The following is a 16940-nucleotide window of genomic DNA, read 5'->3' as shown; positions in this document are numbered from 1 at the left end:
GTTCATGGTGACACAGGGACACATTACAATAATAACACGGTATTATATTTGATGAGATTAATCATTTTATAAGTGTTTTTATGAAGGTGTAAATTAGCCACATGTATATGTTTTAGTTTCAATTATTCAAATACATTTTTTTTACATCAACATATTAACGGGGCTTTCCAGTCTCTTAATGTATTGTACATAAACCCCATCACGTTTGGAAAGTCCCTAGAATTTACATTGTGAATATAAAATGAATGCTACCAGGTTTTTTTTTTTTTTTTTGTAGTTTATGATTGTTGTGCTCAAAACTGAAAAAATGAAATCTGTAAACCACACTCTGCACTGGGTGATGTTAAGTCAAAGAATACAATACAATGAAATTATTATTTTTAATCACAATTGTAGACCTTTTCTTAACAGCTTGCAAAAAATAGCATAATCAAATATATACAGAAAAACTCTACTTTTAAAACAGTATGTACATATCAACACAAAAATATCTTCTTAGTATATAGCAATCATGATGTCAGCATTATGAAAAACTATGATGCTTGACAGATTTTCAATACCCAGACTTACACACACACACACACACACACACACACACACATTCACCCACGCTTGGGACGTTTAGTTCACAGTGAACTAAAGTTACAATGCGAGTTAATCGTCCATGCCTGGGGTTTCTCCTTGCTGTATTCTTGATGCTATTCTGATGGCTTCTTCAAGAGAGGGCTGATCACTGAGCTAAGAGGGGGAAAAGGGGGAAATTTTTTTATAAAACTTATATTTTAATAAAATAAATAATTTTTTTTTACAGACGGAATACAACAAATTATTTCAAAATTGTCAATCTTGCTCACAAACAGGGGTCACACTCCTCTAAAAGAACTATACACGTACCCTTTTTTGGCAATGAGGGCTCATTAATCAGAACTGAATAGCACATTGTGTAAAGATCAATGCAAGGTTGATTGGGCTAGACCAGTTTGCTCAATTAGTTCCATTAGTGCAAAAAAGACAAGTCATACAATCACTAATGATAATTATTAGATCATTACCTGCTACTGATCTCAGTTATTATTACACTAAGAGCGGAAATCAATGCTTAATTAAATAGTGTTATTCAGAAGTCACAATTTTAGATTTTAAAATCATGAAATTGGTGACTGATTTTGTGTACTTTAAATTTAAGTTTACAGTTTGCACTCATTTTCTCTCAGTGATCCACAAAACTGTAAATCACATTCATGCATTTAAGTAATCAGAATTTTTTTTTTTTTTTTTGTGTATCAAATACATTTTTTGTGTATCAAATACATTTGATCTGGCTTAATTTAATATAATTTATATCATGGTGAAATGCATAGCGCATTTAATTAAAAGTTTCCAAACGTTAGACCTAAAGAACCACAAAACGAATACATCTATAACTTGCATCCAAAAAACACACCTAATGGAAAGAAGGTTGCAGCCCCACAACAAACAGTCTAGTCTTTTGACAAAAACTGCATGAAGTTTATGGCATTACCTGCAGGTTTTATTATGTACCGTCAGGCAAAGTAAACACATTATTTAAGTTCCTAACTGAGCATGTTAATGTGAATGTGAAAGGAAGATTCCACAATGTGTGTGGTGTGTATATATTGTATACCTGCACAGCTATGTGTGTGCCGTTAGAAGTAGCCAGCAGTGTGACTGGGTGTGGGCTTGTGGAAACCACATGCTGTTCCTGATCTTGTACAAGCTCCCCCTCTTCTGTCTGGTATGCAATAGCCACCTAAAATTAAAATAAAAGTTTACACAATAAGCTCAACTTGTATTTATTTAGTAAAATAATAGAGTCCCTCAATAGCATACAAGCTATTTAAAGGGACAGTCCACCCAAACAAGAAAATTGTTAACTTTTACTCATCCTCATGTCATTATAAACCTGTATGCACTTATTTCTTCTGTGGAAGAAGAAAGATTTTTTTTTTTTTATGAATGTTTGTAACAGTTTTGGGTCCCTATGGCATCCATAGTATGGACAAAAATGCAATGGAATGCTGAAATGGTAATTTATTGCCAGCATTCTTCAAAATATATATATTTTTTAATGTGTTCCATAAAATAAAGGAATTCATACAGGTTTGGTACAACATGAGGATGTGTAAATAACATAATTTTCATTTTTTGGTGGACTTTTCCTTAAAGTAACAACACTCACCTGTCCCTCTGTGCCGTCTGCAGACACCATAGTAACAGAATGTGCTCCTCCTGAGGAAAGCATCGCTTCATGTGCTGGGATGGTTATGGTGGTTCCTTCTTGTGTTACCATGGTAATTGTGCCTCCCATAGCCTGCATATCTGCTTGAGACAGAACCTGAGAGGGGAAAGACAACAATTATTTACCTGGAAAATAACTGCATATCAACCACCTTTCCACAGATTGCAATACAGGACTTGTATAATCAATATCAATATAGGACTTGTGGGAATTTATTTAAGTCATCACTGACCTGTTGTGTGCCATCCTGAGATATGAGAGCCACATGCTGTTGTCCCATGACTTCTGATCCCGACACCTGCTCAGACCCAGAGTCATCTTCCACTACTGTTGGAGTGTACATTAACCCAGGCTCATCAATAGCCTCTGAAAAAGACGCCAATTCAAAATTCAGATTTTTAGTTCATATTAGATGGTCATAGTTTGTAGCTGGAGATTTAAATAAACAGACCTGCTGGGGGCTCAAAATAAGCTTCTTGTTCTTCTTCTATGGGCTCGGTGTCATTGTGCGCTGTGCGTTTATGCATGGCTAAGGTCGAAATCTGCTTATATGTCTTTCCGCAGTGATTACAGTTGTAGGGTTTGCAGGGAGTATGAACTACATGGTGCTTGTACAGGCTTGAGTACTCAGTGAAACGCTTGTCACAGCCAGGAACAGTGCAGACGTAAGGCTTCTCACCTGAATATGATGAGACAAACATACTTTTGAGCTTATGGTATGAAATTATACAGTCGTGGCCAAAAGTTTTGAGAATTACATAAATATTGGAAATTGGAAAAGTTGCTGCTTAAGTTTTTATAATAACAATTTGCATATACTCCAGAATGTTATGAAGAGTGATCAGATGAATTGCATAGTCCTTCTTTGCCATGAAAATTAACTTAATCCCAAAAAAACCTTTCCACTGCATTTCATTGCTGTCATTAAAGGACCTGCTGAGATCATTTCAGTAATCGTCTTGTTAACTCAGGTGAGAATGTTGACGAGCACAAGGCTGGAGATCATTATGTCAGGCTGATTGGGTTAGAATGGCACACTTGACATGTTAAAAGGAGGGTGATGCTTGAAATCATTGTTCTTCCATTGTTAACCATGGTGACCTGCAAAGAAACGCGTGCAGCCATCATTGCATTGCATAAAAATGGCTTCACAGGCAAGGATATTGTGGCTACTAAGATTGCACCTAAATCAACAATTTATAGGATCATCAAGAACTTCAAGGAAAGAGGTTCAAATCTTGTAAAGAAGGCTTCAGGGCGTCCAAGAAAGTCCAGCAAGCGCCAGGATCGTCTCCTAAAGAGGATTCAGCTGCGGGATCGGAGTGCCACCAGTGCAGAGCTTGCTCAGGAATGGCAGCAGGCAGGTGTGAGCGCATCTGCACGCACAGTGAGGCGAAGACTTTTGGAAGATGGCCTGGTGTCAAGAAGGGCAGCAAAGAAGCCACTTCTCTCCAAAAAAAACATCAGGGACAGATTGATCTTCTGCAGAAAGTATAGTGAATGGACTGCTGAGGACTGGGGCAAAGTCATATTCTCTGATGAAGCCCCTTTCCGATTGTTTGGGGCATCTGGAAAAAGGCTTGTCCGGAGAAGAAAAGGTGAGCGCTACCATCAGTCCTGTGTCATGCCAACAGTAAAGCATCCTGACACCATTCATGTGTCGGGTTGCTTCTCATCCAAGGGAGTGGGCTCACTCACAATTCTGCCCAAAAACACAGCCATGAATAAAGAATGGTACCAAAACACCCTCCAACAGCAACTTCTTCCAACAATCCAACAACAGTTTGGTGAAGAACAATGCATTTTCCAGCACGATGGAGCACCGTGCCATAAGGCAAAAGTAATAACTAATTGGCTCGGGGACCAGAATGTTGAAATTTTGGGTCCATGAGAACTTGTGGTCAATCCTCAAGAGGCGGGTGGACAAACAAAAACCCACTAATTCCGACAAACTCCAAGAAGTGATTATGAAAGAATGGGTTGCTATCAGTCAGGATTTGGCCCAGAAGTTGATCGAGAGCATGCCCAGTCGAATTGCAGAGGTCCTGAAAAAGAAGGGCCAACACTGCAAATACTGACTCTTTGCATAAATGTCATGTAATTGTTGATAAAAGCCTTTGAAACGTATGAAGTGCTTGTAATTATATTTTAGTACATCACAGAAACAACTGAAACAAAGATCTAAAAGCAGTTAAGCAGCAAACTTTTTGAAAACTAATATTTATGTAATTCTCAAAACTTTTGGCCACGACTGTACATTATTTTTGTGTGGGGGTGGGGGATTCTTGCAACCTCAAAGCTTCTGATTTCTTTAAAATGTAAGCTTAATTAGATGTTGGAAGCAGTTAGAGCTGATAGGACAGGTACCTGTGTGTATCCTCATGTGGTTTTTGTAATTGGTGGCACTTGCAAAGGCCCTTCCACAGTTGGGTTCAGAGCAGTAGTACGGCCTCTCGCCTGTGTGAGTACGGATGTGGACTTTACGAATGTTGGATGTGGTGAAAGATCTCCCACAGCCTTCAAATGGACATTTAAATGGTTTTTCTCCTATAAAAGGAATAGTTATGCTACATAAATTTAAGAACAGACCAAAATTTGAAATATATTTTTTAGACCACTTAATTTTATAAACAAGATGAAACCATTATTACAGGCTGGTTAAATATGCCAATCACCTGTATGTGTTCTTGTGTGTTTTTGTAAGTCACCAGAGGTTTTGAAAGACTTGAGACAGTTAAGCTCCTGACAGCGATACGGTTTCTCTCCTGTGTGTGTTCGGACATGACTCTTGAGACCATACCCTTGAAAACAGCAGAAAGAAAAATAATGCATGTACAAAAAAAAAAAACTTAGAAGTAATTAAAAAAAACAACCGTTTTTTGGAAATTCTTTACCTGTTGCAAACTTTTTGCCACAACCCATATGTTCACAAATGTATGGCTTATCCCCAGTATGCGATCTTTCGTGTACCTAAAAATATTTAGAAAGCCACATGAGTTCAGAAGTGGATAAATTACAACAGAGACAATATACACATCAGAACACAAAACTTTTTTGAAATATGTGTATTGTATCTCTTCTGTCTTGCATGAATTCACCTTCAGATGGTGAGCAGTAGTATACAGTTTTCCACATCCCTCATGTTCACACCTGAAGGCCTTTTCCCCAACATGCTGGGTTCTAGATGACCGGTCTTGACCCTGCAGTACAATCTAAGTGTACACAAGTGGCTCACTGCTTCATTAACATTCAAAGCATCACTATCATAAGTTACTTATTTAATAAATGCACAAAATAGTATCAGTAAAGACAGTACCTGCATATGCACACCATCTGAGTCCCCTCGACCAAGTAACCCACTACTGCATTCTGTGGCCTCCATCTGCACACACACAGATAACACTTCCTCTAAACTAACATGAACTGTAATATGATAAAAATTAACATAAGGTACACAAAGTATATACACAAGTGTAAATTGGCTTAGCATTCCATTGCACATTAATTTCCATCATTAAAGGGTAAACGAAACCACATAAACTCACAAAAATAAATAAGAAAAACAGAATAAGTTACACAATCTCAACCTGTGTAGAGTATTGCTCAAGCACACTGATGGTCTCAGCGTCAATTGTGCCCTCTGTCTGTAAGTCTGCTACGGTACCATCTGCCTGGATGGCTAAGATGGTGTTGGATTGAGGCATATGTTGAATATATGCAGTGGTGCCATCCTCCAGCTGAACAGCCTGTAAACCACCCTGATCATATGTTTCTAAAAAGATTAAATACATTGAGATTTACTTATTTGGTTTCATCATAAAGAATCCAACATTTGTGTATGTATGATACAAAATACACAGTAATATTGTTTTTAGGGACAGACCTTTGGGAGCATGAATGTAAGCGGTTGTTCCATCCTCCAGTTGCACAGCTTGCCCATCTTCTAATCTCAATCCTTCTCCTCCTAAGAAATATGTGCATAAGTGTAAATGTTGTGTGGTCGTTATAAAACAAAAGTCATCAGTGTCCTATCTAGTGCAATTAGACAGTCACAGATCATAAAGCCCAATCTATTAGAATTAAATTTGTATGAAATACCTGTTCTAGACATTGGTAGGTGCTGGACATAAGCAGCAGATCCATCCTCCAGCTGAATCACTTGTCCTTCCATTATTTTGTTTTCTGTGAAAGAAACTATTATATGCTGTGAACCACGCAAGAACATTTGTGCAGGTTTCATAACTACACAATGTTTGTTGTGTGCTAATGGGATACAGGACAGCTTCAAAAGTGTAAATGTTTTTGTATTTTTATTTTTTCTACATATATTCCATATAGGAATAGTCAGTCAGTCAAGCATAACCTGATTAATAGCTTAATGCCAAAAGTAATGCCAAGTGTGTAGTTACAGTACCTTTAGGGCTATGTTGGATGTATGCTGTGGAGCCATCCACAAGAGTCACGGCCTGAAGACTCACTGTGTCTATACCCTCCATGTTGTCATCTGTGTAGTAACATTTGGCCATTATGAGTCTACATTGCACCATGCACAATATATAATTCTATTGCTGAGATTGTATTCCCTTCCATCACACCTGCAACTGTTACTGCCTCTGTTAAGCAAAAGGTGACCTGCTGCGGGTCCCCGTCCACACTTTGAAACTCCATGCCCTGGGTGTCCCGATTCACCTGGGCTAAGAGCATGATCTGCCTGTTCAAACCAACCAACAACCATTAAAGATATACTGTTATAACCCAGAGGCAACCAATGGCCTCGATTTATTGGGGTTTGCTTAGTACTCTCATTGATGTTTTACAAAAGTCATACAGTCCATTAACTACTTGTATGTCCCTAAATTTATTTTAACAATGTTCATTTTACATAATGCAAACACAAATTAGGGGGGTATTACTTTCTTATAGTTATTAATAGTTTCGTGCTTGTGTACTCCTCCTGTATGGCCTTATTTTTTTTAATGTTAGTACTGTTACTACTACAGCATTTTACTGTTTAGAACTGTACTTGGTGATGTTGCACCCTATATGAAGTCATTTGAATGTGCATTTCTTAAAATGAGTCTATTTTTGTTATTCTAGTACTTTTACACTTGAAAAATACTTTATTCATTTTGTTGTTGTATAGTAACTGTGTTGTGAATGTGAATCTGTGATTCAGACATCAGCTAGTATTAGTCCAAATGTTACAGGCACCTATCCCATTTCTAGGAACTATTTATCTAGTTACTGTATAAATTCCAGTAATAACTAGTATATCTTTCATTTTTACTTGTATCATTTCTAATCTCATTATTTGTTTTTTACTTGACACATACTGATGAGTCAATGTTTTAGTTCAATAACAACTCTTTCTAGTTATATTATTTAAAAATAATACTTTTATAAAACTACTAGCAATACAAAATTAGACAATTGAAAACGTTGAAAAATGAAACGTTAAAACAGCTTGCCACATAATATATGGTATAGCATTCTGCAAAAAGAGTTATATTTTTCAAATGGTGAAATAATAACTTTTTTTTATTCGGCACATGTGAATAAATAAAATTTCTGCGTTAACACGGGCATTTCATCACTCATTTACATTTCAGCTCAACAACAACGCAACGAAACTACTTTGTAAATAATAACACAAGAGTATCAAAATATTTAGACAGGAATGGAAAGTCAAGCCCGGCTAAAGCTGCTCATAAGACTTTCGTTTTATTATTTGACAGAACATCTATCATGCTAACTCTCACATGTTAGCAAGTATGCTACAAAAATGCTCGAGTTTTACTTTAACCGCTTCCTAATGTTTACATACTATAATCGCCCTTGAGATTCATATAACTATGCCATCACCAGATACTAACGCAATACAATACTATCCTTTATAAGGGCGTTTAAACATAAAGGAACGACCGTTAGCCCACGCTGAAATCGTTGCTGCGGTAACTCAACAATCACAATCGGACCGTTATAATGTTGCAACCGATTACAACGCTGCATCCAACTGCCTTTAATAAATAAAACACCGCTTCCGATGCATTTTCACTATTTTATTTCGTTCTTCGTCCCCCATCGACTTCCAACGCACTTCCATCGCCGCGCTCTCCTGCTAAGCGGCGTCTGAGGAAATAAGGCACACTGGGTAAAAACACATTTATATACTAACCTCCGAAAATTTTCCAACAATCCCTTCGTTCGACCACCATGCACCAGGGCAGGAAACGCTATGCAGAAAATACAACCCCAGAACCTGAATAACGGAAGACATCTACCACTGATTCTTAATCCTCTTATGTGATTGGCTAAAGAAGACTAGTGCCGCGCTCCCATTGGTTGAACGCCCGTCCAAGCGAATTCGTGCTGGCAGAAATTCATGTTTAGGGGCACCTTAGGGACGCCATTCGGGTCTGTTGGGTGTATTGTTCAAGCGTGAATAAGCAAATCTTGCCCAGCAGTGTTTACCCGAGACATATTCATTGGGCGGACAGATCCGGCGGGTTTTATGTACATTTCTTCGAAAGCCATAACGTGACCAGTGGTTTTACTGTTTTTATAACAGCACATTTTTACAGTGTGTCACGGAAGGTTTGGTAGCCATCTTGAATTGCATTATGTCATGGCTAGAGTGAGGATGCATGGGCAATGCAGTGCAGTTTGTCTGAGGGAGAATATGGAATACTCTGTTTAAAATGATGAAGATTTTATTTCAGAAGAATATAAATTCTTATTCCTTGCTTATATATATATATATATATATATATATATATATAGTATATATTGTATATATATATATATATATATTGTATATATATATATATATATATATATATTGTATATATATATATATTGTATGTATATATATATATTATATATTTTTTTTTTAATATGAGCTGTTTATGCAAAAAAAAAGTCAGTAATGTTTGTAGATGTGTACAAAAATAAATACAATTAAATATAATGAATAAACATTAAAATATTTTCATATTCAAATTTATTTTTTCTTAATTTTTTAAGTTGCTCAATAAAACAATTTCTGAGAACAGTTTGAACAATAAAACATTAAGGATGTTGCGCAGCAACAATATGTATCGCTTGGCACAAATAGAAGACATAATGTGAAAGACAACAGTTCAGTTTTTAGTTTTATATAAAATATGAGTGCATTCCAATACAATTTGTATAAAGTCAATTTTTGCAGGAATGATTATTTGAGTTTTCTTTGTGATGTCAGAGGGCTGGTTTTCTATGCTTGCAGTATTTTTTAATCTGTCGAAGTTGGGTTCTTTTTCCGAAACATCTTGTATTTTTCATCAGCTTTTCTCACCTCGGTGTCTTCTTCACATTTCAGCTTCTGTGGATAAGGAGATGACAGCACATGAATCTATTTTTGGACTGAGCGTCTGTCACGGGACGGATGTTCAAGCACTCAGGTTCTGAAAACAGGTTCAGGTGCCAATTTCTGGTGTAGGGTGACATTCAATGGCATTTCTCGTCAAACTTCATTATTAAAGTTCCACTCTTTCTTTTTACCATTGCTGGTGCTTCTTGAACCCACATTAATCCTACTGTCAGAATGCTGGTTTATAAATAGAGGGTAAAAGTCAATTCAAGAACCTCAATAAAATTAGTGACTGTAGAGTGGCTAATACAAACAAACATTCAGACAAATGTATTTACTATGCAATATTTCACAGAGATTTAAATAATGGATATATATGTAGTTGTGTTATTAGTAGCAAATCTGCATGTATATTATGTATTATAAGTATACATAAAAAATTCTGCCATAATTTACTCACCCTTATGTCATTTCAAAACAAAACATAAAGCTATTTTGAAAAATGTAAAAAAATAAATAAATAAAAAGAAGTCAATGGTTACTAAAATAGTTGGTTCTATAAAATACCTTCTGCTGTATTACACAGAAAAAATAAAATAAATAAATGCATAAAAAATTGGAATGATATAATGGATAGTTCACCTAAAAATGAAAATTCTGTACTCATGAATTAATTTCTTTCTTCTGCTGAACACAAAAGAAGATAGAATGTGTGTAACCAAACAGTTGTTGGTCCCCATTGACTTCCATAGTATGAAAAAGAAATAGTCTGAGCAGAGTTATACCACATTATTCAAAATATCTTCTTTTGTGTTCAGCAAAATAAATAAATTTCTTGAGGGTGAATAAGTATGACAAATTTTCATTTTTGGGTGAACTATCCTTTTAAAACCTGTTCCCAAGTGCACATCAGATGCTTTCTGTCACCACTAGATGGGTGTAATGACTTACTAATAGTTTAAGGCTAGTCAGGGGCTCACTATGGTAACCTCAGTACACAGTAGAAACAGGAATCATTGTTCAGTGGATCTTTACTACAGAACAAAAATTGCTACAGTTTTCAGGTGTGTTCTAGGATTCTAGAAAGGTATGAATATATATATATATATATATATATATATATATGTATATGTATGTATATATTTTTGTGTGTATATTCCCATTCTTACATTTGCTTATCAAAAAGATGAAGAAAAAAAAGCTATTTGTGTTACAAGAAGCTAGTCAGATTGATCTTTACATCAACTATAACTGAGCAAATTCAATTATGTTGCAGATTATTCTGTCAGACTTGACAATGTCATCAAGTCCTCGGGTGTCTCGCAACCAAAGTGTCCTTCCCTTGTTCATGGGCAAAGGCAGAAATGTCACCTTTGTTTTGGACTCCTCTGTGGGAATGAATGTCTTTCTGGGACAAGTGAAGAATCTTATTATTCAAACCTTGATTACTAAAGCTTCACTCAAAAACTCACTCTTCAACATTATCAGCTCTTCATACAAGGTAAATTTACAGCGAATCACTCTGAAAAAATAGGTAGCCTATTTGTCCATACAGTAGGCTATTCATTGTATCAATACTGATGAGGCTATTGTTTGGTTTATTAAGAAAATATAATATAAATTATTTTTAACTTAATTTATTGTGTTTATTACTTCCCAAAGTCATATCAAATTCAGTAGAAATACTTTAAAAGGTTAGTGTTTTCCAAATATCCATCCATTTTTCAAACTGTTTATACTGCATGGAAATCCTGTATGGACTGCCAATCCATCGCAGGGCTAGGTTTAAATTATTTAATTAAAATATATATAGTTATTTATTTTAAAATCAATTTATATTTTGCTAGTCTACACCATGGTCGTCTCACATGATGCCCTGCACTCCTGATGTAGTCTATGAAGCCTTGAGCTGGATCCACACATTACAGACAAGTCCTGGCAGAGACCTCCACTCAGCACTGGCCTTAGCTTTCTCTGACCCTGCCTGTCAGTCTGTCCATTTGGTGGGCAGCGGTCTCCCGGACAACCCACCACAATGTCTGACTTCATTATCAACCCTGGTGATGCGCCCTGTGAATACATTTTACATATCCGACAAGACTCCCGTGAACACGGACATATCAGACTTCTTGCAGTGCATGACTTCCACCACTAGAGGAAGCTGTTACGTCATGACGCTCAACTCAGCTGGCAATGTGGACCAGGTAAAATATACTGTTCATCCTCTGTTAGTTAGTCAGATTATTATTATTTTTAAAGAAAATGTTTTAAAATGTCAAACAGCTCCGTTTGTTGCATTCAATGGATGACCTGTTTCAAACCCGTCACACTCAGAGGACCCATGGCGTTCAGTGGACATCAATCAGGTCCAATACTGCAACTGCACAAGCTGTGTCTGTTCTGTACCAAGCTGGTATGTTCTTTAATTTTTTAATCGGAAAGAGTGAAAGACAGATCAAATAAAATAAATAATTATACTGTGGGAAATATATATATATATATATATATATATATATATATATATATATATATATATATATATATATATATATATATATATATATATATATATATAATTAAATTAAAATTTAAATATATTTATTTATTTATTTACAGGTGTTCCTCTACGAATCCTTTTAGTAGAGTATCATGTGTATCTGCAAGGGTAATGCGAGGTGCTGAGCTTTTTCCTGGTTGCCGTGTGTTAGCCAGGAGAGAAATAGATGGGTTTTACTACCTGGGGACAATCATACATCAGGTACTGAAAATATTCAGATCATTATTAACACCAGTAGTCAATAGAATAAGATTTTTTTTTTACGTTTCTATAAGAAGTCTTTTATTTTATAATTATAAATTATATTAAAATATAATTTATTCCTGTGATAGCAAAGCTGAATTTTCAGCAGCCATTACTCCAGTCTTCAGTGTCACATGATCCTTCAGAAATCAGTCAGAAATGGTAAAAAAAAAAATATATATATATTATTATTGTTGAAAGCAATAATTTTTGTGGAAACTGTGATACATGTAACATTATGAACCTTGCAACATTAATGTCTTTACTGTCACATTTGATCCATTTAATATATCCTTTCTGGGGGAAAGACATTTATTAATTTCCTTAAAGAAATATATAATGACTTGGATAGGTATAGGATATTTTTTAAATAATTACAATATATTGAATATTTTAAACATGTTATGTCTGTATCTAGCGCAGAGGAAATCTTTATAAGGTGGAGTTTGATGAGTTTGGACCTAAAGGAAATACATTTATGGACACAGTTCAGCCAACCTGCCAGCCTGATTTGGTTAGTCTAGCCAGTGCACACAGGCACAGTATCATGCCAGGAGACACTGTTCTAGCACCATGGGAGCCAGACATGAGACGATATGGGCCTGGAAGGGTCATTTCCGGTATGGAGCTAAGAGATCCGCTTAAAAGTAAGGTTTATATACAAATTTGGAACCAATACTTTTGAGCAGCACATTAGTGATATGCATAACTCTATAAATCTAGGGAAATGGCTCAGATCTGTTGTCTCATTACAGTTGATGAAGGTCTTTTGGGACTCCAGGTTCTCTTCTGGAACGGCATGACAATTTATGTCCCCGAACAGCTCGCAGTATGGATTCCAGCCTCTCATTATGAACAAATTATCAAAAACCTCCGGCATTATTCATCCCGGCCATGTTGCTCCAGGGTTTCCCATTGCGGCACCATGAATTGTTTGGAATTTCCATGTCATCAATGTGACCACCCCAGTCTGTCCTCCATTCCACCATGCCACTGTTCAGTGAGGAGATGCTGGCCAGTGTTCATGTCATCTCCACTACTGAATAAACAAAGAAGAGATGAGCTGGAGAGGAAAGTTTATCTTCAACTGAAAGAACTACAGAGCTCTCAACAGACACAAGTGCTTTTATCCTCATCATCAGCCTTTGACTATGAGAATGAGGAGGATACTGCAGCTGGAAAACACAGGCCTTCAAGGTCAGAAGTGGTGAGCCGATCAATAAACACAGACCTTTCCTGCCTGAGAAAGCCATACACTCATCCTGAGACCAGACCAGCCTGGAGATACTGGAAAAAGGGTTCTGCCGAACCACAGCACAAGCAACCAGGTAATGGCAAAATATTTACGATATAGCCATCAAAATGGAAAAATACAATTGAATTGACTTAGTTTTTTAGCATATAAAATGTTTGGGGTCAGTATTTATTAAATTTTTTAAAGAAATTAATACTTTTATTCAGAAAAGAATCGTTCCATTTATTACAATTTACAGCAAAGACATTTATGTTACAAAATATTTCCATTTCAAATAAATGCTGTTCTTTTTAACTTTCTATTCATCAAAGTCCTGAAATTTTTTTTAAATATTAAGCAATTGAAAATTTGGTATTTATCTGCTTATCCCCTGGGCATCCAAGATGTAGGTTACTTTGTTTCTTCAGTAGAATAAAAACCAAGTTTTCTAACTCAAACCGTTGCAGTCTGTCAATCTTATAATGTAAGTGGATGGGAATCAAAAAAAACACAAAAACAAAATCAAATTAAACCCTGTGGCTTGTGACAATACATTGATGTGCAAGAAACTGAACACTATTTATATCGGGGTTTTTTTATCTTTGATTTTCACCGCAATGTCTGAGCGCATACTCAACAGCTGGTGCATGACCACTGATCTACATATGACTGGATCGCTCATCACGTTCTAAACTGCCAACAGAAAGTGAAGCCACCGGAAGTGTTCGATCCACCATACTTACTAATCTCTACCAGCAGAGCACCATTGAGTTACATTCAAACCGCTGACCTAAAACCACCCGATTTGAAGCAAATCAGTCCAACAGGATTATTGTTATGTCATGTGTATGTAAATTAATTTTACTTCAGGTGTTATCTGCAGTGTTTACGGTCTTTTGGGGCAGGATGAGCGATATATTTAAATCGTTTAGGTGGGTGTGTCTGCTGCGCACTGATAGGAGAGGTAACTGATCCAACACAAAATATAGCTTTTTTCTTTATGAACATAATTATTCAGGAATCATTAAACATGAATGTATTAGTATCAGAAATGGATTTGAATATATTACAATGAATAATACAATTATGTTGTTAATACTGCTCTATAATGAAATGAGAATCTTAATGAACTATCTTGGAAATAAAGCTTTATGTCTTTAAATCCGCACTGTATTATAGTCAGTTATTTCTCTGAATAAATTCAGATTTCAGAATGAGCACTTTGTCGTTTGTTATAGATTTTGTTGAGGTCATGTCCATCTGTTTATCATGTTCATGATGTTCGCTACTGTGATGAACTTAGGTTTTTAATAAGTAGGGGGAATTTCAGACATTTAAAAAAATAACCATTCACATTCCTAGGGTGTTTGCATTGTAATAATGTACAGAGATACTTCAGATTTAACTTCGGCCGGAAAGAGAATTGATTAGTTCATCTTTCGGGTCGAGCCGTTCCTTAATCACATGACAGCCCCATATGCTAAACCAATGCATTCCGAGCAGGAAAGAGAATTGATTAGTTAATCTCATGAGTCTTTCGGGTCAACTCGTTCCTTAATCACATGACAGCCCCATACGCTATTTCTGACATTTCTGTCAAAGTGTGTTTGTTACCGTTTCTTCAGGATCTGTGGTGTGTTATTATTTTATAAATAAATAAAACCCTGTTATAAATAAAATACTGATTAATTTGACTGTCTATCAGTAAATAAACACTAGGCTTTATAATAATATAATAATCCAAGCCTACAATAACAAAGTATTTATTGCCTAGTTTGTTCATTTTTAATCCAATTTTGAGTTTGCTGGTATAATAATTGCTTTTCCTATGCAAACTTGAAAATTTGGTCTAATATATGTACAAGAAGATTGCTCAAAAAGGACATAATGACAAATTAAAAGCAAATAACATTTTGAATCCTAAACAAGTAACACTACAGTTCTAGTCTAATCTGAAGGGTGAACTCAAAAGACATAAATCATACAACAAGGTCAATTTTGAAGATTAGAATCCACTGTAAAAAAAAAAAAACCAACAGAAAAAAAAATCTCTTCATCAAAGTGATTTCGCCATCATATGGACATCATTTAAAGCATAACCAATAATTATAATAAAAAATAATAATAATTACTATGCACCCATTTGTAAGGAAGGTTGTAAATTAACTAATTACTCTAGCCCAATGTTGTCACGTCACGTGACAAAAGAACGAACAACCCGAAGACCCGAAAGATGAACTAATCAATTCTCTTTCCGGCTCAATACTGCATTGGTTTTAGCGTATGGGTCTGTCACATGATTAAGGTACGAGTTAAAAACCCGATAGACCCGAACTATGAAATAATCAATTCCCTTTCCGGCTCAGATTGCATTGGTTTAGCGTATGGGTCTGTCACATGATTCAGGAACGAGTCAAAAACCCGATAGACCCAAACTATGAACTAATCGATTCTCTTTCCGGCTCAAGACTGCATTGACTGACACAGGTGAATTACTACTATTAGTATTCATACTACTATGAATTACTACATGCGCGACTGAATGAATCACCCCCCGAGACGACTCGTTCTTCCCGAGTCACATTAAAGATTAGTTCAAAATGAACGAATCATTCAAGAACTACACATCACTAATCTGCCATAAAACAAGAATAAAAGGCATCAGGCACTGGCTGTTGAGAACACACTCAGGACAGTTTGGACATTGTAGTGAAAGTTTCTTGCACAGACCGATCATTTTGTGTCTTTACACATCAATGTATCGACACGAGCCACATGGTTTAATTTGGTTTTGTTTGAATATTTTATTTTTTACTACCAAAGCCGTGATTCCCATACACTTACATTATAAGACTGACAGACTGCAATGGTTTGAGTTAAAAATCTTAAAAATCACCTACATCTTGGATGCCCTGTGCGTAATCAGATAAATATCAAATTTTAATTTTTTGGTGAACTATCCCTTTAATACAAGTGTCAGAAAATACAAAATATATTACAAAATAAGGAAAATAGATTTAATTTTTACTGACTCACTGAGTATTCTTGTTATTTCAGGGAGAGCAGTCAGGTCGACAAATGTCAGCCATTCTTGGTCTGGAGACACTGGGAATTCTGGGAGCTTTATAGGTAACTCTGACGACCAATCAAAGCTCTTTATTTAAGCTGGTTCCCTGTTTACCAAAACGAGGAGTTGATATGAGGGAAATATTTGGATCAGCTGAACAAAAGTTATCGCCATCACTTCTGTAGCAATCAGCTAAAAGCTAACTGTTATGTTATGTTATGAGTTTTTATC

General features: G+C 35.9%; 2 protein-coding genes and 1 long non-coding RNA gene across 6 annotated transcripts; 2 read left to right on the top strand and 1 right to left on the bottom strand.

Moving 5' to 3' along the window:
- Positions 1-370: 370 nt before the first annotated feature.
- znf143b (zinc finger protein 143b) lies at positions 371-8564 on the bottom strand. 4 transcript variants are annotated; one of them, XM_059506632.1, is made up of 16 exons: positions 8436-8564; positions 6856-6971; positions 6675-6764; positions 6359-6454; positions 6144-6224; positions 5848-6032; positions 5577-5642; positions 5359-5472; positions 5155-5230; positions 4936-5061; positions 4628-4807; positions 2712-2939; positions 2493-2626; positions 2201-2356; positions 1646-1771; positions 371-738 (listed from the first exon to the last, which is right to left on the bottom strand). In XM_059506632.1, the coding sequence occupies exons 2-16, from the start codon at positions 6962-6964 to the stop codon at positions 655-657; spliced, it is 1851 nt and encodes a 616-aa protein (XP_059362615.1). In that variant the 5' UTR covers positions 6965-6971; positions 8436-8564; the 3' UTR covers positions 371-654. The 4 variants fall into 4 exon arrangements, with proteins under 4 accessions (XP_059362615.1, XP_059362616.1, XP_059362617.1 ...); XM_059506633.1 differs by having other exon boundaries at positions 6144-6221; XM_059506634.1 differs by having other exon boundaries at positions 6359-6442.
- An 82-nt stretch (positions 8565-8646) lies between these two features.
- LOC132101580 (uncharacterized) lies at positions 8647-9798 on the top strand. The gene is made up of 2 exons (XR_009423189.1): positions 8647-8854; positions 9618-9798. It is a non-coding gene; the product is annotated as an uncharacterized LOC132101580 (long non-coding RNA).
- Positions 9799-10974: 1176 nt separating this feature from the next.
- On the top strand, positions 10975-16828 carry c23h11orf16 (chromosome 23 C11orf16 homolog). Its single transcript, XM_059507166.1, has 6 exons — positions 10975-11109; positions 11456-12021; positions 12225-12366; positions 12827-13055; positions 13164-13736; positions 16700-16828. Exons 3-6 carry the CDS (start codon positions 12277-12279, stop codon positions 16804-16806), a joined length of 999 nt encoding a protein of 332 aa, XP_059363149.1. The 5' UTR covers positions 10975-11109; positions 11456-12021; positions 12225-12276; the 3' UTR covers positions 16807-16828.
- The last annotated feature ends 112 nt before the right edge of the window (positions 16829-16940 follow it).

Source organism: Carassius carassius, chromosome 23 (genome assembly GCF_963082965.1).
Source record: "Carassius carassius chromosome 23, fCarCar2.1, whole genome shotgun sequence".
NCBI lineage: Eukaryota > Metazoa > Chordata > Actinopteri > Cypriniformes > Cyprinidae > Carassius > Carassius carassius.
The sequence above is the reverse complement of the archived record's forward strand: the minus strand, read 5'-3'. Positions and strand labels throughout refer to the sequence as shown.